The following is a 25,232-nucleotide window of genomic DNA, read 5'->3' as shown; positions in this document are numbered from 1 at the left end:
TTAATCCAGAGGAAAAATGCAGAAAAACAAGCCATTGGGACGTCTAGAGGAGGGGTCAGCATTCGTAGAAAACTGGCCACATAAACATCCCAGCAGAGTAGTGGGACACCATAGGGGACACTGCAGTGGATTTCACATAAAAGATCCCAGATATATATCTTGGTTACCCCCTTATTTTGTATGGTCTGTCATCCAAAACCCACCAAAAACCTACTGTATCCAACTATACACACCACTGCAATAGCCCTTATGGCTGCAGGGCTCACTTTTCCTGGGTTTTGCTTTACACTTTGTACCACAAGTGTAACAGAGTGGGATATGGGCCTGGGTCCCCTTCAGGTTGCTCCAGGGACCATGATTGCTCCTCTGATAGGAGTGGCCATAACATCTGAAGCTGTCATAGTGGCTGGTATGTACCGTCTGTATCGCATCTTTGGGAGGAATAAGAAGCGGGTCATACCTTTTTTTTTTGTTACATTTGTACCCCGCGCTTTCCCACTCATGGCAGGCTCAATGCGGCTTACATGGGGCAATGGAGGGTTAAGTGACTTGCCCAGAGTCACAAGGAGCTGCCTGTGCCTGCAGTGGGAATTGAACTCAGTTCCTCAGTTCCCCAGGACCAAAGTCCATCACCCTAACCACTAGGCCACTCCTCCACTGTTGCTACTATTTGAGATTCTACATGGAATGTTGCTATTCCACTAGCAACATTCCATGTAGAAGTCAGCCCTTGCAGATCACCAATGTGGCCGCGCAGGCATCTGCTTCTGCTTCTGTGAGTCTGACGTCTTGCACGTATGTGCAGGACGTCAGACTCACAGAAACAGAAGCCTGTGCAGCCTTCTACATGGAATGTTGCTAGTGGAATAGCAACATTCCATGTAGAATCTCCAATAGTAGCAACATTCCATGTAGAATCTCCAATAGTAGCAACATTCCATGTAGAATCTCCAATAGTAGCAACACTCCATGTAGAATCTCCAATAGTATCTATTTTATTTTTGTTACATTTGTTCCCTGCGCTTTCCCACTCATGGCAGGCTCAATGCGGCTTACATGGGGCAATGGAGGGTTAAGTGACTTGCCCAGAGTCACAAGGAGCTGCCTGTGCCTGAAGTGGGAATCAAACTCAGTTCCTCAGTTCCCCAGGACCAAAGTCCACCACCCTAACCACTAGGCCACTCCTCCACTTCCACATTAATCCCTCCAGTGGTCTTTTGGCCATTTAGGGCACCTTTTTGTGACTTAGTCATGATTAAAACAGGTCTAGACCAAAACATCTAACTTTTAGCCCTGGGCGTTTTTGCTTTGTTCCTTTATAGCAGAAAAACACCCAAGTTTTGGGAACACCCAAATTCTACCTCCAACATGCCCCCCTTACGGTTTGGACACGCAGCAGATGAACTGCATTGGAAAAAGTCTTAAAAATGGGTTTCGAAAATAGTGATTTGGACATTTTGCCCCCCCCCCCCCCCAAAAAAAAAAGTCCATCTGCTGCTTTGTGACGCTTTTTGGACATTTTTCTGTTTCAAAAATGAGCCCCCAAAATGTACTGTGCCTAAAGTGTGCTGAGTTTGTCACTGAAAAGAATTTCTGTGTGGCAGCACAGGACTAAATTATGCCATTTGCACCTTCCCCGGGTTCTCTTAACTGGTGTCTTCTGTAATCAGAGCCTGCAAAATGGTCTCTGAAATTACTGACTTTTCAAGTTTCTTTATTATATTGAATGTAATAGAACAAAGAACACTGGAAAAATCTGAAAAGATTCCCAAGGGTACAAAACAGTAGGGGCCCTGTTTACTAAGGTGTGCTAATGTTTTTAGCACGCGCTAAAAATTAGCATGCGCTAACGCTAGAGACACTGATATGAATATAAATTAACATATGCATCCAGTTTCTCCTATATAAGTACGCAAATATGGAACGAACTACCTAAATCAATAAAAACAACACACGACATAAATAATTTCCGTAAATTATTGAAAACTAACCTATTCAACAAAGCATACTGCAGTAATCCATCCTAAATACCAGGTAGTCAAAATTACACCGAACCTTCACTAAACATAATTCTGGACTTCCGATTAATTATATTAATCAACAAGATTGAAGTTTAACATTCCTGATTGTCCAAATTAATCTATCACGATCAAAGTTAATCCAACACCTTTTATTTTCTGATTATGAAAATGCACTCTCTGTAACTGTATTCCTAATCCTCTCTGTCTCACTCCCTTAAATATGTATTTCTCTTCCGGAATTGGTGATCCCCATTATGGAAAATGTAAGCCACATTGAGCCTGCAAATAGGTGGGAAAATGTGGGATACAAATGCTACAAATAAATAAATAAATATGGCTGTCTCTAGCATTAGCACGCACTAAACGCACGCACTAAAACCATTTAACCCTAGTTTCTGTTTTAACCAGTTTTTAATCCACAATAGGACACTACCTCCTATATTACTACTACTACTTATCATTTCTATAGCGCTACAAGGCATACGCAGCGCTGCTGAGGGACTATCCTTAAGGGTGAAGGGCAGTGTTCTGTATGCCTCCTCACAATTATGATATTTTTTTAATCTTTTGTGGGAGGTGGGGATAGTGCTGGGCAGACTTACACGGTCTGTGCCAGAGCCGGTGGTGGGAGGCGGGGCTGGTGGTTGGGGGGGCGGCGATAGTGCTGAGTAGACTTATACGGTCTGTGCCCTGAAAAAGACAGGTACAAATCAAGGTAAGGTATACACAAAAAGTGGCACATATGAGTTTATCTTGTTGGGCAGACTGGATGGACCGTGCAGGTCTTTTTCTGCCGTCATCTACTATGTTACTATCCACCTTATAATCGAAAGAGAAAAACGCCTAGATTTCGACCCAAATCGGGAGATAGACGTTTATCTCACAAAAACGAATAAATCGGTATAATTGAAAGCCGATTTTGGACGTTTTCAACTGCACTCCGTCGCGGATGCGGGCAAAGTTGATGGGGGCATGTCAGAGGTGTGGCGAAGGTGGAACTGGGGCGTGGTTATCGGCCGAGGAGAGATGTACGCGTTAGGGCGATAATCGAAAAAAATAAAGGCGTTTTTAGCGAACATTTAGGACATTTATGTTGGACCCTTTTTTCACACGAACAGGTCCCAAAAAAGTGCTCTAAATGACCAGATGACCATCGGAGGGAATCGGGGATGACCTCCCCTGACTCCCCCAGTGGTCACTAACCTCCTCCCACCACAAAAAAATGATGTTTCACAACTTTTTATTTTCACCATCAAATGTCATACCCACCTCCCTGGCAGCAGTATGCCGGTCCCTGGAGCAGTTGTTAGGGGGTGCAGTGGACTTCAGGCAGGTGGACCCAGGCCCATCCCCCCCACCTGTTACAATTGTGCTGCTTAATGCTTAGTCGTCCAACCCCCCCCCCCCCCAACCCACTGTACCCACATGTCGGTGCCCCCCTTCACCCCTTAGGGCTATAATAATGGTGTAGACTTGTGGGGAGTGGGTTTTGAGGGGGATTTGGGGGGCTCAACACACAAGGGAAGGGTGCTATGCACCTGGGAGCTCTTTTACCTTTTTTTTTGTTTTTGTAAAAGTGCCCCCTAGGGTGCCCGGTTGGTGTCCTGGCATGTGAGGGGGACCAGTGCACTACGAATCCTGGCCCCTCCCACGAACAAATGCCTTGGATTTATTCGTTTTTGAGCTGGGCGCTTTCATTTTCCATTATCGCTGAAAAACAAAAACGCCCAGCTCAGAAATTGTCGAATAAAACATGGACGTCTATTTTTTGCAAAAATACGGTTCGGTCTGCCCCTTCACGGACCCGTTCTTGGAGATAAACGCCCATGGAGATAGACGTTTTCGTTCGATTATGCCCCTCCACGTTACTAAAAAGGATAGCGCGCCTACATCGCAGCTTAGTAAACAGGGCCCTAGGACTTTAGAGGAAAATATAGTGACCTGTGGGCCTACAGAAAGACTTCCAAACAGTCACTCTGCTATATTCAGACTGGATGGACTGTACAGGTCTTTATCTGCCGTCATCTACTATGTTTACATATGTACCAAAGTCTTCTTAACATCCAATAGGTTGCAGCACTTCAAGTTATCAAGGATAGTTTTGACGGCAGTTGGTAACAAAATAGTTAATCATCTTTTTGAGATAGTTAGCTTGAAGTCTTATTACCGTCTAATATAAAATGATATAATCAGTATTCAAGATGAGTTATTCTATCCCAGACTTTCCTCCAGAATCTTTGAAGAATCAGACAATAAAAAAGAGTAATTTGGCTTTGTTACAGGACCAGTGCTTAATTATATGTCGTCATTCCAGCTTTGAGCAATTTCAGAGGCCTCCAGAGCAAGCGATGGGCTTTGAAAAACATTGAAAGAGCAATTCTATAAACCGTGAACATACATTTATGTACGTGCTGCACATGTAAGTGTACAGAATACTGACATGTATGTGCAGATGTGCATAAATCTCAATCAGTCTAAGTATTATTCTGAAAAGACGAGTAATTGCAAGGGAGAGAGTGTACACTTGGGAGGAACGTGGGCAGGACATAGGTGTGTCTGCCACTTAATGTTGGTAACTTTGGGATCTTGCCAGGTATTTGTAACCTGGATTGGCCACTGTTGGAAACAGGATGCTGGGCTTGATGGACCTTTGGTCTGTCCCAGTATGGGCAATACTTATGTACTTGTGTACAGAATACTGTTAATTAAGCATGTTTATCAGTGGCATAGCTAGGACTGAATGGACCCTGGGAAGAAAGATTGAGATGTGCCCCCTATGACACCATCGCTTCCAAAGTAGTGGGGACTGAGTGGGGGGAGGGTGCACATTTCCCAAAGTTGACATATCAGAATTTGTAAATTCAGGGGAAAAAAAACCCTCCTTTTTTCCCTACCTTTGTTGTATGCGCATTGCTCTTTGCTCCTAGTGCCTCTCTTCTGCTTTTCTCTGTTTTTTTTTAAAACTCAATCCAGGGTCTCCTTTGTCTTTGACATTTCTTCTCTCACTGTGTCCAGCATTCATCTTTTTTGTTTGTTTATCTCTATCTGTCCTGTATCTCCCCTCTGTGTCCCTGTCCTCCCCCCATGTTCAGTATCTCTTCTGTGTGTCCCTATCCCTCCCCTTGTATCCAATACTATCCCTCCGTTTGCCAATCCCTATGTTCTCTCCATGCTTTCTCTCTTCCCTTCCTCCTGCATCCTTGCCCCCAGCCTCTGTGGTCTGGCATTTCTCCCTCTCTCTCTGTTGATCCTACATCTCTCTTCCTGTCTCTTTCCTGGTCTAATATTTCTCTCTCTCTCTCCTCCCCAATCCTCCCCAGTCTAGCATCTCTTCCCCTCTGCCCCCCCCCCCCCCCCCCCCCCCCCCACTGGACAGTTTGGTATCGCTCCAGACCTCCCTCCCTCCTCCACAGTTGCAGTGAGTTACTATTTATGGTAGAGAATTCGCTGAAAAGTGCTCCTCTGGCCAGTAGGGCTTTTCCTCTGCCTCGGTGAACCTGGGTGCCCGTGAACCAGGGGGAGGGGGGGACACTGCCCTGGTTATTTTGCCAGTCTCACTCGATAGTACCTATGCCCCCCGATGTCCATGCTTTATCTAGGTGCCTACATATTACTACTACTACTATTTAGAATTTCTATAGCGCTACAAGGCGTACGCAGCGCTGCACAAACATAGAAGAAAGACAGTCCCTGCTCAAAGAGCTTACAATCTAATAGACAAGAAATTAGCAATCTGATACCGGGTTCTGCTTATTTATTTTATTTATTTATTTAGATTTTGCTCACACCTTTTTGGTGAGTTACATTCAGGTACACTGGATATTTCTCTGTCTCAGGAGGGCTCACAATCTAAGTTTGTACCTGAGGCAATGGAGGGTTAAGTGACTTGCCCAAGATCACAAGGAGCAACAGCGGGATTTGAACCGGCCACCTCTGTTGTTTGAATAGTTTTACAGCTGTAATTGTTTATTACCTATATCTGGCTTTCCCTGCTCTGTGTGGGGCGGCAGCCAAAAGAGCAAACAGAATGCTAGGAATTAGTAGTAAAGGACCGAACATACTATAATGCCTTTGTATCCCTCCATGGTGCGTCCGTACCTTGAGTATTGCATTCAGTTCTGGTCACCGTATCTCATAAAAGATATAGCGGGATTAAAAAAGGTTCAAAATAGAGCTACTAAAATGATAAAGGGGATGGAACTCCACTCGTATGAGGAAAGGCTAAAGAGGTTAGGGCTCTTCAGCATGGAAAAGAGACGGATGATGCTTGTATTCTATAATGAACCCGAGCGCCCAGGTAGAACAGGCTCCCACCATGCAGCCTCAGGACATCTGTATGCAGGCGTCCGATGACAGACTTGCAGTACTAGAATATTAGACACAAGGATGGTTTCCAGAATATCTTCATGGACGTGCCCTCCTCTCTCACCCTGTTATTTATTTTATTTCAAACTTTTATTCAGCTTGATCCGTAGTTCTCAGCGGATTACAAAATTGTATACACAATGTATAAAAAATACCAAATTTGACGTTATCAATAAAGGCGAAACAAAAATAACTGAAAAATCAAAGTCCCAGAGCAGATACTAATCATCATTCATTGCCCCAACTGTAGGCCTGCATAAACAGTAAAGTCTTGAGCTCTCTTTTAAACTCTTTATGTTGGTAATATTTCTAATTCGAAAAGGCAACTTGTTCCAATAAACTGGACCAGAAATATAAAAAAATCTTCTATACTCATCAGAACGTTAAAAATTATTTTCTGGTTCTATAATCTAATGAAGGAAGAATATATGTATGTATGTATTTATTTATTTTATCCAAATTTCTATTCCACATAGTCCTACATTGTTGGCTCATTACAAAATTACATACACGTTATTAAAATATGTCACCAACATCCAAGCTATATACCAGACGGATCATAAATAGCAGTGATTGTTTCCATAGCCATATATTACCTCTCCATCTCATTCACCCTCAAAGCCACCTACCTCCCAAAATGCTTTTGAAAACAAAAATGTTTTTAAAGGTGAGCTCAACTGCGATGGCAAAGTATCCCAGAGCTAACCTTCTGTAGGTCGGAATAAGTAAGGATGAGTGTAGCCGGGCTGGCCTGTGGGGGTTGCAGAGTTTTATTGGTGCAAGTCAGAAGGGGCCAGATATTGGGGCATATGTGAAAAACAGTTGCTTATTGCTTGCTCTGAATTTCAGGTTTATTTTGCAAGGATCACAACTCTATGGAGATGTGCTGCAGTTGCAAGTAGATGAAAAATTGAGAGGGTGGGAAATCAGATCTGTGAACTGGTTAAGAGAAAGGTATTTAGGGGTCATTTTACTAAGATGCGCTGAAAAATGGCTTGCGGTAGTGTAGGCGCAGGTTTTGGGCGCGCACCAGTCCATTTTTCAGTGTGCCTGTAAAAAAGGCCTTTAAAAAAAATTTTTTTGCCAAAAATGGACGTGCAGGAAAATCAAAATTGCTGCATGTCCATTTTGGGTCTGCAACCTTACTGCTAGCCATTGACCTAGCGATAAAGTCTCACGCAATATCCAGCCAGTAATGACCTATGTGCGCCAAATACCACTTGGCGTGTGTCCAAAAAATTATTTTTCGGCAGCAAAAATGAAATTACCGCAAGAGCCACACGGTAGCCATGTGCTAACTCCATTTTGGCGCTCATTGGGTGCATGTAGACGCTTACGTGTCTTAGTAAAAGAGGCCCTTAGTTTCTCATCTTCCAGAATCCAAATTCTGCTCCTTTGCCAGATGAGCCATTTCAGGCTTGACTTAGCCCTTAGCATAGGGAAGGGGAATGGGACTTGATATACAGCCGTTCTGTGGTTACAATCAAAGCAGTTTACATAGTATGTACAGGTACTTATTTGTACCTGGGGCAATGGAGGATTAAGTGACTTGCCCAGAGTCACGAGGAGCTGCAGTGGGAATTGAACCCAGCTGTACTATGGGGAGTTGAATACAGAAGCATTCCTTAGAACTTCGGTTTTATAACTGTTTACGGCAAATGCACAGTGTGTAGATTTAAGTTTAGGGCATTTTTATTCCAATTCATAGATCAAAGGAAAAGGGAAGTTTAAATGAGCGTTTGACATCTAACCATTGTGAGTGATATCTACCCTTAGGGGGTCCCAGTGATATCCCTGTTGTAAGATTAAAGCAGGCTAACAAAATCTGGCACATTTATTTATGAAATGTTGTATACCCTCTTGGAACCAACAAAGATCCATTCAAGATGGTGTACATTAAGGCTGCACTCTCTCTTTTGAATGCTACAGAGAGAGGTCTCGAACAGGTGAGAAGCAGCATGTTTTCACTGCAGCATTAAAGGAAAGTTGGGAGGGGAGCAAAAGTCTGGTAGTGAGAGAAGATTGGGGGGGGGGAGGAATTGCCAAAGAAGTGCGGGGAGAGGGATGAGAATAGGGAAGAAATAGTACTTCTGGAAGGAAGGGAAAGGGACGATAGGAGAAGAGGAGATGGAACTAGGTAGGAGGAAGAAAGACGGAAAAAAGCTGAACGTGAAAGATGGCTATAGGGAAGGAATTGAAGAAGGAGATAAAAATTAGTGAATAGACAGGGAGGCCCTGGAAACAGTTCAGAACTGTGCTGGGAGCAGAGGGAAACAGAACCAGAGGCAGGGAACGAGATGTTTGGAAAAATAAAATCACCAGACAACAAAGGTAAGAAAAATGATTTTATGTTCAGTTTAGTAACTGAAATATTCAGTTTTGAGTATTTACATCTACTGTCTATATTTTGCACTGTACAGGAGGAAATTTGGGGGGGGGGGGGGGCGTTTTATACGATTAAAAATTTAAATTGATGTACAGCCCTAATAAAAAAATAAATCACCACAAGTGATAACATAAAAAGTAATAACATTTCAGTCATTTGTAAACAAAAAAAAGTTTCAGATCTTTCTGAAAATAATGACCCCCTTTTCCTTTAGTGCTTTAAGGGGCCCTTTTACAAAGCGGCGTGTCATTCGCCAATCTGGCACTACCTCCTCTTCCAGTGCGTGTCATTTTTTCTTTACAGACTGGTTAGCGCAGTAGCCTCTTCCGCCTCCTAAGCTCACTTTAGGTGTAAAAGAATAAGACCGATGTATGCTGGCATTTCCATTTTCTTTTGGACATGCGCACAAAGAAGCATTCAGCATGCTTCACCCCTCCCCCCCAACACACACACATTTAGCTGCAAGTTTTCCATACATAAAATTTGAATATATTTACCTTGCTGTATGGTGCTGTATTATACTCACAGTAGAAGCCATGTGCTTAGACTTCCACATGTGCTACCAGGAGCCTTTCTGCATCAGCCTCGTAGGAAGGTCACACCGAAAGAAATGCTAGTTAAAGTCCAAAGTTCTATGAAAACAAATTGGAATAGCTTGGTGAAATTTTAAACCTCTTTGCTCTCCTCTGTCCCGTGTTCACATGCACCCAGATGTGAAGAGCTTATGGGGCCATCACAGGCATGACACTTTCCATGGCAGGCTGTAACTGGGGTGAGGTTGCTAGTGCCACCCCAAGTCAATGAAGGGTTAATTGGTTTGCCCAAGACCACAAGGAGCTGCCATGGAATTTGAACCTGGGTTTTCCTGTTCCCAGCCTGCTCCTATAACAGGGATGGGCAACCTCGGTACTCGAAGGCTGCAACCCAGTTGTTTTTTTCAGGATTTCCCCCAATGATTATGCATGAGCTGTATTTGCATGCACCGCTATCTATTATATGGAACTAGATCTCATGCATATTCAGTAGGGAAATCCTGAAAAATGTGATCGGGTTGTGGCCCGCCCCTGTGTTATAACCATAGGCAGCTACTCCATAGTTCTGAATAATTGAAAAAAAAATGTGATATTATTACTTGAAATTGGAATTGCTTTGTTGTTTCTGCTTGCAGGAGAATTAGAAAGTGGTGGAAAGCTCTTCCTTCAAACAAGCGGGCGCTATTCACAGAATATCTGAGAAGCAACAAATGGAAGCTGTTTGCAGGCCTGAGTGGACTAGGGATTATATTTATTTTGTTTTATTTCACTCACTTGGAAGAGAGCCCAGTCACTGGCCGCAGCCGGCTGCTGCTCTTCAGGAAAGAGCATTACGATGTTCTTACACAGCTGGAGTATGAAGGTGTAAGTAATGGATAAAAATTCAAAGGTGACCAAACACATCTTTGTGCAGGGAAGAGGGAAACGTTTCATACTGTCATGTATTAGGGGCTTTTGAAATAGTTGTGGATTTATAATCTATCAATTTTGAATTTGATATTTTGCTAAAGAGTTTTTCCCCCCCAATCTCCCCCCCCCCCCCCCCCACAGCTTGTGCAAGACAAAAATTAAGCACATGGCATGAATTACTACTACTACTACTACTATTTGACATTTCTAAAGCGCTACTAGGGTTACGCAGCGCTGTACAAGATAACATAGAAGGACAGTCCCTGCTCGAAGAGCTTACAATCTAATGGACAAATGTACAGACAATCAAGTAGTGGCAGTCAAATTGGGGCAGTCTAAGGTTAGGTGCCGAAGGCAACATTGAAGAGGTGGGCTTTGAGCAAGGATTTGAAGATGGGTAGGGAGGGGGCTTGGTGTAGGGCCACAGGAAGTTGATTCCACGCATAGGGTGAGGCGAGGCAGAATGGGCGGAGCCTGGAGTTGGCGGTGGTGGAGAAGGGTGCTGAGAGGAGGGATTTGTCCTGTGAGCGGAGGTTTCGGGCGGGAACGTAAGGGGAGATGAGGGTGGAGAGGTAATGAGGGGCTGCAGACTGAGTGCATTTGTAGGTGAGAAGGAGAAGCTTGAACTGAATGCAGTATCTGATCGGAAGCCAGTGAAGCGACCTGAGGAGGGGGGTAATATGAGTGTATCGGTTCAGGCGGAATATAAGACGAGCAGCAGAGTTCTGGATGGATTGAAGTGGGGATAGATGGCTAAGTGGGAGGCCAGTGAGGAGAAGGTTGCAGTAGTCAAGGCGAGAGGTAATGAGGGTGTGGATGAGAGTTCGGGTGGTGTGTTCAGAGAGGAAAGGGCGAATTTTGCTGATGTTAAAGAGGAAGAAGCGATAGGTCTTGACTGTCTGCTGGATATGCGCAGAGAATGAGAGGGAGGAGTCGAAGATGACTCCAAGGTTGCGGGCAGATGAGACGGGGAGGATGAAGGTGTTATCAACTGAGATCGAGAGAGGAGGAAGAGGAGAGGTGGGCTTTGGCGGAAAGACTATAAGCTCGGTCTTGGACATGTTCAGTTTCAGGTGGCAGTTGGACATCATGCAGCAATGTCAGACAAGCAGGCCGATACCTTGGTCTGGGTCTCCACAGTGATGTCTGGTGTGGAGAGATACAACTGGGTGTCATCAGCATAAAGATGATAGTGGAAACCATGAGATGAGATCAGTGAGCCCAGGGAAGAGGTGTAGATTGAAAAAAGAAGGGGTCCAAGGACAGATCCCTGGGGAACTCCTACAGAGAGCAGGATGGGGGTGGAGGAAGAACCGTGAGAGTGTACTCTGAAGGTACGATGGGAGAGATAGGAGGAGAACCAAGAGAGGACAGAGCCCTGGAACCCAAATGAGGACAGTGTGGCAAGAAGTAAATCGTGATTGACAGTGTCAAATGCAGCGAATTGAGTGCATTAACCGATGAGCCTTTTTTCTTTTGAGCGTGCAATAGTTAATTGTGGAATTTGGAAAGAATTATATGAAAGGGGTTGAGGATGTCTGTCAGTCCGTTTGGTGGCAAAATAGCCCTCTTGAAAATTTTACAGAATGGGATGAAACTTGGCATATGGAAAAACCTGATTAAAAATGCACAATAGATTTGTAAGGGAGAAGGAGTTCCAAGTTTGGGAAGCTCGGTCATAAACTTTTACAGAAAAAGAAAACCTTAATGTGACTGGGAGAGGAAAGAAATTTAATATATTTGTGCAAGACTGCTGAAAGGTTAGAAGGAAAAATTTCCCTTTTTGCAGATGACACGAAAATAGCCACTCAAGTGGATACCCTGGAGGGAGTAGAAACCATTAGAACGGATCTCTAAATGCCAGAAGAATGGCCAAGGGTCTGCAGTTGAAATTCAATGCCAAGAAGTGCAGAGTGATGCACTTGGGGTGCAGAAATACAAGAGAGATGAACTGGATAGGAGGGGAGAGATTGGTAAGCTCGGCTCAGGAGAGAGGGGCCTCGGGGGGTGATGGTATCTGAAGATCTCAAGGAGACGAAACATGGCGAAAAGGCAGTGGCCGCGGCCAGAAGGATGCTAGGCTGTGTAGAGAGGGGTATAACCAGCAGACAAAAAAGAGGTGGTGTTGTCTCTGTACAAGTCGTTGATGAGGCCCTACTTAGAGTATTATGTTCAATTTTGGAGGCCTTGCCAAGGATGTTAAAACTTGAAGCGGTTCAGAGAAAAGCGATGAAATTAGTAGGGGGTTTATGTAGCAAGACATACATGGAGAGACTTGCTGATATAAACATGTATACCCTGGAGGAAAGGAGATACAGACGTTCAAATATTTGAAAGGTATTAATCCGCAAACAAACCATTTCCAGAGACAAGGAAGATGGTAGAACTAGAGGGCATGAATAGAAGTTGAAAGGGGGCAGACTCAGGAATAATGTCAGGAAGTATTTATTCACTGAGAGGGTGTTAGATACCTGGAATGTCCTTCCGCTGGAGATGGTAGAGATGAAAACTGTAAAGGAATTCAAAAATGTGTGGGACAAACACAAAGGAATCCTATTTAGAATGATCAGATCCAAAGAAGCTTAGGAGACATTAGGTAGGAAAGCTGGTGCTGGCCAGACTTCTGTGGTCTGTGCCTTGATTGAGACTGACTTGGAGTGGATCTTTTCAGGGGTTTTGACAACAATTTCAGACATTTCCAGTGCCAAGCAGACCTCTATGGTCTATGCCCTAAAAAGGCAAGGATAAATGAAGATCAGGTATACTTATGATGTATCACTTCATATCATATGTAACGAGTTTATCCTTTTGGGCAGACTGGATGAACCACACAGGTCTTTATCTGCCGCCATCTACTATGTTACTATGAAAGGGGAGAAGCATTTTGAAAGGAGCAATTTCCTAACTTTTTTCGTTGTGTCAGTGTATGTATGCTGCAGAAGCTGGAATTGCTTTTTCCATAGTAATACATTGGGCCCTTTTTTTTTGGGGGGGGGGGGGTACTTTATGTGGCCCATTTCAATGGATCTCATCACCATTGTGACAGCTAAAATATCATTTCTTCCCAACTTTTCATTGGGTTGGAATAACAAAAAGACTTACGTGGCCGACATTAACACATAGCAAAGGATAATAAGTGACAATGTATGGGACTAATTTATTTTAAACCAAAGTATAACTTGGAAACATTATGAAAGTCAGACTTAGCCTCTGGTTCCAAGCGGTCTTAAAAGTATTGTTGAGAAATGAGCATACGTTGATCAAACAAAACTATACAAAGCTAAAGTCTTTGCAGAATAAATTGAGTGCTTTACATGGTCAAAAGGCAGGGTTGCAGAATTCTTCTTTCTGTGCTGCAATATCTTACATGATCAGCCTGAAAAGGCCCATGATTGACTCTGCTCAGTGCCTGCACTCGCTACTTCAGTGAACAGCTGACTGCTGTCAGTGGTTGGGAGCAGCCAGATAGGACAGTTCAAAATTGCTGAGATCAGCAGAGCAGCACTTAAGAATCAGTCAGTGCTTGTGAAAGGATTACAGTCTACATAGAATAAAAAGTGTGTTTAGAGTGTTCCATGTTCATTTTCCCTTATGAAGGATAAGAAGATAAGAATTCAGAAACAACAAGTGAAGATTAATTTGAAAATAAAAATGGCCAGTAAATAGTTATTTTCTTGTTTCTCTCTGTGCGTATTATTTTAGAAAAACTCTTCCTGCAATTTTTATGCCATGGATGGCTGCATTTCAACTGAAGCTCAACGCAGAAAAAACACAATGTCTTATTCTTCCATCACAGTGTAGCAAGATCAAACATACCACTATAAATACCCCAGACTACACACCTTTCTCGGACAGCCTGAAACTTTTGGGAGTTACAATTGACCAACATCTCACACTAGAAAATCACGCGAAAAATGTAACAAAGAAAATGTTCCACGCAATGTGGAAACTCGAGAGTAAAACCTTTCTTCCCAAGGGACGTAGTCCGCAGCCTGGTACAATCAATGGTGTTAAGCCACTTGGATTACTGTAATGCCATTTACGCCAGATGCAAAGAACAAGTTATTAAGAAACTCCAAACTGCCCAAAACACTGCAGCCAGACTCAAATTTGGAAAAGCGAAATACAAAAGTGCCAAACCCCTTAGAGAAAAACTACACTGGCTCCCACTAAAAGAACGAATTACGTTCAAAGTCTGTACCCTGGTTCATAAAATCATTCATGGCGAGGCCCCGGTATATATGTCAGACCTCATAGACTTACCAACCAGGAACATGAAAAGGTCAACACGCACATTCTTGAACCTCCATTACCCCGGTTGCAAAGGACTTAAATATAAATCAATATATGCATCTAGCTTCTCCTACATCAGCACGCAACTATGGAATGCACTTCCAAATGCCATAAAAACAATGCACGACCTGGCAGCCTTCCGGAAATTACTAAAGACCAACCTGTTCAAAAAGACATACCATAGTGATCCTTCATAAATGACCTGACATCAAAACTCTACCAGAACCAGACAATATCGTACTCTTTATTCCTGTTTGCTTCAATTAATTTGTCACTAATGAACGTTAATGCATTACTCCCCCTTATCTCTCATGCCTGAAACAAACTGTTTATCTAACTTACTTTACAATTTATTTCAACATTTATGTACTTTAAATGTAATACTACTATGTATTTCTCACTCCGGAAATGGCGATCGCCATTACGGCATTATGTAAGCCACATTGAGCCTGCAAAAAGGTGGGATAATGTGGGATACAAATGCAATAAATAAATAAGGTATGGGGGGGGGGGGGAGATAAGATTAAGAGCACCTGCCACAACTGCTTCCACTGTTTCTGAATGCATCAAGTATCTACAGTTTGCACAGCTGGTTAAGAGCAGGACAACGTTGATTGTGCATTAGATTTTCATAAAAATTGTGGGGAGCTGGGTCATAATTAGACCTGTTCTTGCAGTCTCCTTGCAAGGTGCCAAGGTAATTTTATTTGGAAAAGTGAATTAAAGCTTTAAAATTAAATATAGATTGTGTTGGTAGTTGGAATTGCTTGACCGCCTCTTGAAATTTTAGTGGGTGTAGTTCATCCCCTTTTGTCTTCAATGCAATCAAATGTTGCCCTTGAAACCCAGTTAAATATATTGTGAACCTGTTAAAGAGAAAATCATTAATAATCCTTAATAATACGTAAGTACTGTATATTATTTAGGGTGTATTTGTTCCTTCCAGTACTGTGGACCAGCCACTAGTATCTAGGAATGAACAAAGCACCCAAGGCTGCTTCTGTATATTTGTCCTCGTTTATCTAGACTCCTGAATCCCCAGAGCAGTGCACTCACTCTGAATAATTCTAGAGGCAATAATCAGAAGACATACAGTGGATATGAGAAATTAGCTTTTTATTTATACTCACCACAATCAAATACAACAGGATCAATGTTAGTACAAGCCAGGTACATTTCTCAGGGGAGATCAGCAAGCGAATCAAACTTGTGTCTCACAAATACTGGACTCTCCCTCTGAACAGTTTTTCGGCTGCCAGTTTTATACCCTTTTCTACTAATCACATTAATGGCAGTTTCGCATTATCATCAGTATTTATATTTTGAAATCATTACTTTCGACCACAATGACTTCTTAACTTTCCACTTTTGATCAGCCCTCATTATAGTTCTGTTTTCTTGCACCTCGCTACCAGTAAATTTATCTATTACGGGATATCTGTTGACCACAGGTTCTCGTTATGCCACTGACCAGCTGGCATTTTTGCCTCAGCTGTGGCAATCTTGTTTCCATGCCAAGTTTCACTAACCTTTCAGCCTGTCACAATAACTTTGTTGCTGAATTCAGTGAATCTTGGGTCAGAGATGTCTTATGATTTCTTCGAGGCCTAGCTAGCTGCTGCAAGCCACTTGACCTGTATTTCACTGAAGGCTGAAGGCAAATGGTGACCATATTCTACAGTACATAAGTATTGCCATACTGGGAAAGATCAAAGGTCCATCAAGCCCAGCATCCTGTTTCCAACAGTGGCCAATCCAGGTCACAAATACCTGGCAAGATCCCAAAAAAGTACAAAACATTTTATACTGCTTATCCCAGAAATAGTGGATTTTCCCCAAGTCCATTTAATAACGGTCTATGGACTTTTCCTTCAGGAAGCCGTCCAAACCTTTTTAAAACTCCGCTAAGCTAACCGCCTTTACCACATTCTCTGGCAACGAATTCCAGAGTTTAATTACACGTTGAGTGAAGAAATATTTTCTCCGATTCGTTTTAAATTTACTACATTGTAGCTTCATCGCATGCCCCCTAGTCCTAGTATTTTTGGAAAGCGTAAACAGATGCTTCACATCTACCCGTTCAACTCCATTCATTATTTTATAGACCTCTATCATATCTCCCCTCAGCTGCCTTTTCTCCAAGCTGAAGGCTACATACCAATCAAGATGGTATACAAGTAAAACCACAATTAAAAAGCTAAGAACAGAACAGAAAAAGAGAAATTCAAGGGAAAGAAGAGACACCAAACCTGTCCTAAATTGCAACAGTGAAGTTTATTCCATTCCACTACAGCCCCCCCCCCCCCCCACCCCCGAAAACTTTTTTTTTCTTCTACTGTTCTTTATCTCATTACTTTTTTTTACTGGGATACACTAAAAGATTTGGAACATACTACTACTACTACTTAGCATTTCTATAGCGCTGCCAGGGTTACGCAGCGCTGTGCAAGTTTAACATGGGGAAGGACCGTCCCTGCTCAAGAGAGCTTACAATCTAACGGTTACAAACTATGTAGTCAGTGTAGGTATCATGAATGGGGAAGGTGGTTATGCGCCAAAAGCAAGGGAGAAGAGATGGGCTTTGAGTAAGGACTTGAAAATGGGCAGGGAGGGCACATGGCGTATGGGCTCGGGAAGTCTGTTCCAGGCATATGGTGATGCGAGGCAGAAGGGGCGGAGTCTGGAGTTAGCGGTGGTGGAGAAGGGTACAGATAGGAGTGATTTGTCCTGAGAGCGGAGGTTATGGGTGGGAACATACGGGGAGAGGAGGGTAGAGAGGTAATGGGGGGCTGCAGATTGAGTGCATTTGAAGGTTAATAGGAGAAGCTTGAACTGTATACGGTAGCGGATCGAGAGCCAGTGAAGTGACTTGAGGAGAGGGGTGATATGAGAGTATCGGTTCACGCGGTAGATAAGACGTGCGGTGGAATTTTGGACAGATTGAAGGGGGGAATAGATGGTTAAGCGGGAGGCCAGTGAGAAGAAGGTTGCAATAGTCAAGACGAGAGGTAACGAGCGAGTGGACGAGGGTTCGGGTGGTCTGTTCAGAGAGGAATGGGCAAATTTTGCTAATATTATAGAGGAAGAAGCGACAGGTCTTAGCTGTCTGCTGGATATGGGCAGAGAAGGAGAGGGAGGAGTCGAAGATGACTCCGAGATTGCGGGCTGAAGAGATGGGGAGGATGAGGGCGTTGTCAACAGAGACGGAAAGTGGGGGAAGAGGAGAAGAGGGTTTGGGTGGAAAGACAAGGAGCTCAGTCTTTGCCATGTTCAGTTTCAGATGCCGGTTGGACATCCAGGCAGCGATGTCTGAAAGGCAGGCCGACACTTTGGCCTGGGTTTCGACCGTGATGTCGGGAGTGGAGAGATAAAGCTGGGTGTCATCAGCATAGAGATGGTACTGGAAACCATGTGATGAGATCAGCGAGCCCAGGGAAGAGGTGTAGATCGAGAAAAGAAGCGGTCCACAACCACAACATTTTAGGGTCTTCATTATGTAGATGTTTAAACATCATCAATTTAAATATACTCCCATTTCCTTACAGGCAGCCAGTGTGAACAATTTAGCAAGATTTAGCACTGTAGTCTCCAGCATCTTGAGGAGAAATCTTGCCAATATATGTTGTGCAACTTGAAGTCTCCTCAGTTCCCTACTTGGAAGACCAACACAAAACACATTATAATAGTCTAGCATACTTCCCGCTACTTATTGCACAGCTGAATGGAATGTGCCATCCTACAAATAAGCATCCACTCATCGGTCTTTCACTATCAAAATGACACATAAGTATACTATCTTATTGATGTTTACGTTTCAAGTCATTATAAACTCAGTTCGGCAAGGAAGGTATGTTATCCAACACGTGTTGTGTTTCGCCCCATGGCTTTATCAAGGATCTGCCCCTGCGAGAAAAAAACAATATTAGATGGTACAATAACAAAAACGTCTCAAGCTAAAATATAATAGAACTTTTAAACACCTTATGCTACGCACATCTCTAGCCACAGCCTTTTCATGACCAAGATGGCGGCGGTGTCTAAAACGCCTCCTAATATACCCCCTCAAATACCTGACTTCCCAGCAGCCAGTCACAGACTGTCAGGACTAAATCAAAGATCCCCATTCAATCTGCAAGGAACATTTACTTAAGAAACTTCAGATGGCCCAGAACATAGCGGCGAGACTGATTTTCGGAAAATCTAAATTTGAATCTGCCAAGCCCCTTCGTGAAAAATTACACTGGCTTCCCATCAAAGAAAGAATTGCCTTCAAGGTCATCTATGGCATAGTTCCCGAATATATGCTAGATTTGGTTGACTTACCACCCAGAAATAGATCCAGTTCCTCCTGATCTTATTTAAATCTACACTATCCGGATTGTATTGGACTCAAATACAAATCTACATATGCCTCCAACTTTCCTTTCTTGGGAATTCAACTGTGGAATGCTTTACCCAAATTAGTAAAATCAAATCAGAACTATCTAAAGTTTAGAAAATTATTAAAGTCCATCCTATTCAAAAAGGTTTATTCTTTAGTTGCAACATAATCAGATCAATTTCTTTGGTTTTCAAATAATTCAGAGACATTTAAACCTTATATATTACTCACTATCCTGATGTTTATTATAATGCAAATCTTTGTTTAATATTTTACTGTTTGTACTGTTTAAATATACTATTTGTACTGTAGTCCTACTACAGCTTATGTAAGCCACATTGAGCCTACAACTATTGGGATAATGTGTGATATAAATGCATTAATTAATTAAATAAATAAAATCTCCGCATTTAGATCAAATGGAGTCATCATATTTAAGGAAAGAATAAATCCATCTTTGTTCTTTATAATTTAGATATTTTTCAAAATGCCCACCCTCCCTACCCACTTGCACTTGATCTATTATTCTCCACTTCAACTCGTTTACAGAATGTCCACAAGTCATGCAATGAAGTACTAATGTGCCTGTTGATTCTCATCCAAAATTCGTGACTTGTGCTCATTCACAGCACGACTAGTACGCCTTCCATACACCAACCCACAATGACAAATAATAAACACTTTCCCAGACTAGGGATCTATCCACTGGTTCCCTGACAAAGTCAGACTACACCATTGGTAACTCCCACAAGCTTCACGGGAGGCAATTGTTATATGGCTCTTCTTTTGACGCAGAAACTTTTGATGGACCAATTTTTCTCCAATAGTCTTCTATTGTGTAAAAGCCGCTACTGGAACATTCTTAAAACAAGAATGCAATTGCACCATGTGAATGGGCTGTGTTGACATTACCACATGGCTTTGTAAATTGGGGGGGGGGGGTGGGGGAGAAAGGTAAGGAAATGTGCAAAGTTCATATTTACTGCAAAGAAACTCTTACCCCAAACTTTAAATTGCTAGTGTTCGTTGGTCCTGTAACTTTTGGGTGGCTTTAGTGGTAGGACCTTGTAAGGTTGTAATTTGCCTATGTCAGTGGTTCCCAAACCTGGTCCTGGAGGCACCCCAGACAAACAGGTTTTCAATATATCCATAATGAATATTCATGAGATAGATGTACATGCAGTGGAGGCAGTGCGTGCAAATCTCTCTCATGAATATTCATTGTGGGTATCCTGAAAACCTAACTGGCTGGAGTGCCTCTGGGACCAGATTTGGGAACCACTAGCCTGATTTATTTCTTGCATATTCATTGTGGATACCTTTTATCATGTTTTTATGTTAGTAGATTTTACTACTGAGTTGTTTTGGGGATTTTGTTGATTTTGTTGTTGTTTTTAGCCACCCTTCCATTTAGTAAGATTTTTTTTCTAAATCTGCTCACCTTCTTTGGTACTGTAGTCATTAAAGAGATGTCTGCATAGGTCCCAGTAGACCAGGAGTTTTCAGCCCAGCCCTTGGGGCGTACTCAGCCAGTTAGATTTTCAGGATATCCACACTGAACACCCATGAGAGAGATTTGCATGCACTGACTCCTTCGTATGCAGATTTATATCCTGCATTCTCATTGTGGATATCCTGAAAACTTGACTTGCTAGGTGTGCCCTGAGGGACAGGGTTGATAACCCCTGCAGTAGACCCATAAGGGTGGGAGTGGTTAAGTAAGAATTGCTTACAAAATATGTTATTGGCTGTCACCTCAGAAATTAAATAAAAATCAGGATGAAAAATGTACAGTGTGATATGATAGAGGTCTCATTTGCAGATTTCAGTAATTATGGTTGCTTCCATCCCATTGTATAACTATAGATAGTTCCTGAGTCCTTATTGTGTGTTGGAATGATGCATGAATGCTACACTGCATCTCTTTTAAGCTGCTAATTGGCAGTATTTCTTTACTTCCACAGTTAATGGAAGAGTTTGCTGAGAACATGCTAACTGAGAATGATCCTCGTTATCAAGTTGTTAAAATAATTATTGACCAGCTAATAAAGTCCAACAGAGACCTTCCAGGAATTTCCAAGATGGAATGGATTCTCCATGTTGTCGAGAAATCGGACATTAATGCTTCTGTGCTTCCAGTAAGCAAAACAAATATAGACGTGACTTGTGATAACCACAGTTAAGAACTGTTCATTGAGACCCTATTTACTGAGCTGCACGAAAAGGTTTGCAGCTAACCAGCAGAAACCGAAAAAGCCCTCTGTATATGGGGGCGTTCATAGCACTTTAGGGAAAGCAGCCATGCAGTTAACACAGAGCAAAGATTGCTACCATGCATCAGTGGCACAATGATATTAGCTACACTTCATGAGGTGGTGGTGGTGCCTGCTCTTTGTTACCTGCTACGTTAGCAGTTAATGAGAAGCCCCGGATTCTATATAGCATGCCTAGAGATTTCGGCGCGGATTCTGTAACAATGTGCATAATTTAACAAGCCTAACAATCATGAGTGCTGATAACAGCACTTAAGCAATAATGAGCACTAATTGGCACTGATTGGAATTTAAGTGCACAACTCGCTAAGCGTATTCTGTAACAATATGTGCCGAACTTCTAACGCATTCAGGCACAAAGGGGCATGGTTATGGGCGGGGAAATGGGCGCTTTGTGGGCGTTCCAAAATTTACGTGCCTAGTTATAGAATATGGCCCAGTGCACCTAAATATAGAATATCTCCCCATTACCTGTAAGGCATATTATTATTAGCATTTGTATAGCGCTACCAGACGCACGCAGCACTGGACACCTGATACAAAGAGACAGGCCCTGCTCAAAAGAGCTTACAATCTAAATAATACAGACAGACAAGACAGTTACGGGTGAGAGAAGTAATGGGTGAGAAGGAAGGAAGGAAGGGACAAGGGGAGGGCAATTGAGTAGTGGCTAGGAGCTAAAAAGCAGCAGTGAAAAGGTGGGTTTTCAGCATAGATTTGAAAACAGGTAGAGATTCTACATACCCTTCCTTGTTGGGGGTTGAATGCAGGTAGTGATTCTGAGCGCAGCAAATGCGACAAAGCCCTTTCATTCCTATGGGCTTTGTTGTATTTGCCGCACGGGAATCAGTACCGCGGCTTTGTAAAAGGAGTCACAAGTTTTCAGTAGGAATCACAAATAATCCTGTTGTAGTCTAATTCCATCTGGCAAGGAATTCCAGAAACTTGGAATTACTACACGGAAAGTTTATTTCAAGAAGATACTAAGCAAGTAAAAGAAACACCACATTTAGGCACCTTATTGAATGGCACATTGCTGAAATATTGGCATTTGTTTGTCTATCTGCCCACATACATGCATATTATTTAAATTTCAGAAAATTATTGAAGACCACCATGTTCAAAAAGGTATACCTTCCAGACAACCTAATCTTAATTTTTCCTGTTTTCAGCAAAATCCATGGACCTTATTATCTTGTATTACCCTGTACTATCTTTTGTTGTTTCATATGATACCCATACGCTTAATAACCTACTGTTACATTGTTCATTTATACTTTCTGAACTGTAGCCTACCCTACGGTTATGTGTAAGCCACATTGAGCCTACAACTAGTGGGAAAATGTGGGGCATAAATGTATTAAATAAATAAACTAGCACACACTAACAGTTAACATAGAGGGGCATAATCGAACGGGGCCGCCCATCTCCAGGGACTGCCCCGGGAAGGGCCGGCCCCAACCGTATAATCGAAAAAGATGGGTGGCCATCTTTCGTTTCGATAATACGGTTGGGGCCGGCCAAATCTCAATATTTAGTCAACCTAAATGGTGAGATCGCCGGACTTAGAGATGGGCGGCTTCGTTTTTCGCCAATAATGGAAACCGATGCCGGCCATCTCAAACCCGGCCAAATCCAAGGCATTTGGTCGTGGGAGTAGCCAGCATATGTAGTGCACTGGTCCCCCTCACATGCCAGGACACCAACCGGGCACCCTAGGGGGCAATGCAGTGAACTTTATTAATTGCTCCCAGGTACATAGCTCCCTTCCCTTGGGTGCCGAGCCCCCCCAAATTGCCCCCAAAACCTACTCCCCCCAATTGTACACCACAACCATAGCCCTAAGGGGTGAAGGGAGGCACCTACATGTGGGTACAGTAGGTTTTGGGGCTTTTTGGAGGGCTCAACACTTTCCACCACAAGTGTAACAGGTAGGAGGGGGATGGACCTGGGTCTGCCTGCCTAAAGTTCACTGCACACACTAAAACTGCTCCAGGGACCTGCATACTGCTGTCATGGAGCTGGGTATGACATTTCAGTCTGGCATAGAAGCTGGCAAAAAAACTTTTTTATTTTTTTGGGTGGGAGGGGGTTGGTGACCACTGGGGGAGCACGGGGAAGTGATCCCCTATTCCCTCCGGTGCTCATCTGATGAGTTGGGGCACTTTTTGAGGCTTGGTCCTAAAAATAAATGGACCAAGTAAAGTTGACCAAATGCTCGTCAAGCCCACCTTTCTTTTTTCCATTATCGGCTGAGGGCGGCCATGTGTTAAGAACGACCCCGTCCTGCCTTCGGTACGCCTCCGACACACCCCCTTAAACTTTCGCCGGCTCTGCGACTGACTGCTGTTGAGGGCGGCCAAAATCAGCTTTCGATTATGCTGATTTCGCTGGCCTTGAGAGATGGGCGGCCATCTCCCGATTTGTGTCGGAAGATGGCCGCCTTCTCTTTCGAAAATAAGCAGGATACTGTTATCTGTTAAGGGCTGGATTCTGTATAGGCGTGGTGAATAGCACACATTAAATTGTACTTGCAGCCAATTTATGAGCACTGCTTAATTGAGTAACGAGCCAATTAGTGATAATTGTCCGAGAACCAATTATCACTGGGAATAATTGGAATTTGCATGTGCTTCTTTTTAGACGTCTTCTAAAGAGGCCCTTGTAAATTCCAGTGTACATAACTGAAAAGGGCGTGGCCATGGGAGGAGTGTAGGCGCGTCAGGGGCATCAATCAAATTTGAATGTGTTATAGAATTTGGGGGAACTTGCGTACATTTAGGCGCAGGTATTTACACCAGGTTTTCAGTGGCATAAATAGCCACACCTAAATGTACGCACATTCTCCCGGAACGCACATTCTCCCGGCCTATGCGCTATTCTATAAACCAAGTCTTACTGTATACATTGCTTACAGAATAGCGCTATGTGGGTTATTCTGACGCACCTACATTTTAGACGTCATTTACTGAATCCAAGTCTAAATGTTTGTGTTCAAATGCAGCTTATTAAATAGACTGATAAGTATATTATTATTAGCATTTGTATAGCGCTACCAGACGCACGCAGCGCTGAACACCTGATACAAAGAGACAGTCCCTGCTCAAAAGAGCTTACAATCTAAATAATACAGACAGACAAGACAGTTACGGGTGAGGGAAGTAATGGGTGAGAAGGAAGGAAGGGACAAGGGGAGGGCAATTGAGTAGTGGCTAGGAGCTAAAAAGCAGCAGTGAAAAGGTGGGTTTTCAGCATAGATTTGTATATATGCTATACACATACTGTACTTGAATAGAATTCACCTTGAACTATTATGAAAAGTGTGAACTAAATTTAGGTATATAAAGACACACACATCGTATTTATTTATTTTAATTTTTTTTAAATATTTCTCTGCTTCCAGAATGGGCAAGTATTTGTTTTCACTGGCTTACTGAAAGCAGTGACAGATATTCATCAGCTATCGTGTATATTGGGGCATGAAATTGCTCACGCTGTGCTAGAACACACGGTAAGTGCTTCTTAGCTAATTAAATGAAATGTCTGAAATGCTGTGATACTAAAATAGTGAAATCTTTGGATGATAGAGTGCAGGTAATGCCAAATGTTTACACACACATTCTCTCAGGCAGTCCATCATGTGACATGGAGGGGCATTTTCGAAAGGTACGTCCAAGTTGTGATTTGGACGTTTGCAAAACGTCGAAATCCGGGGGCGGGGAAAATCGTATTTTCAAAAAAAGATGGACGTCTGAAATTACCACCAGGAGGGCATGCTGGCCTGGCGGTAGTCTCATTTGGGCGCTTGCTAAGTACCCTGTTTTTTTTTTTTGTGGTTATCAGGTGTGTATATACCAGTGGTCTTATTGGGAATTATTAGCATCTGGTCTAGGGTAGGGCAGGCAGGAACAGTTCCCAGTCACTTCTGCCTGTACTGGCTCTGGATTCAAAACAGTGGCCTGTGATGGTAGTCTCTTCATAGTACCGTTAGAGTTCAGGTCCCTAACAGTAGTACCACAAGACTATTGCTAAAGGTCGTGGCCACCATTTTGACCTACCCTGGATCACCAA

General features: G+C 42.9%; 1 protein-coding gene across 4 annotated transcripts in view; it reads left to right on the top strand.

Annotated features, from left to right (window-relative positions):
• The window catches only part of OMA1 (OMA1 zinc metallopeptidase), a 99,181-nt gene that overhangs the window by 24,682 nt on the left and 49,267 nt on the right, over positions 1 to 25,232 (top strand). For all 4 annotated transcript variants that reach the window (XM_030207495.1, XM_030207492.1, XM_030207494.1 and 1 more), the window contains exons 3-5: positions 9,941 to 10,169; positions 20,853 to 21,026; positions 24,565 to 24,672. In XM_030207495.1, the coding sequence (XP_030063355.1) occupies positions 9,941 to 10,169; positions 20,853 to 21,026; positions 24,565 to 24,672 (511 nt within the window). The remainder of the gene's footprint in view (positions 1 to 9,940; positions 10,170 to 20,852; positions 21,027 to 24,564; positions 24,673 to 25,232) is intronic.

Source organism: Microcaecilia unicolor, chromosome 6 (genome assembly GCF_901765095.1).
Source record: "Microcaecilia unicolor chromosome 6, aMicUni1.1, whole genome shotgun sequence".
NCBI lineage: Eukaryota > Metazoa > Chordata > Amphibia > Gymnophiona > Siphonopidae > Microcaecilia > Microcaecilia unicolor.
Note: the sequence above shows the minus strand (reverse complement) of the source record. Positions and strands in the feature narration are given on the sequence as shown.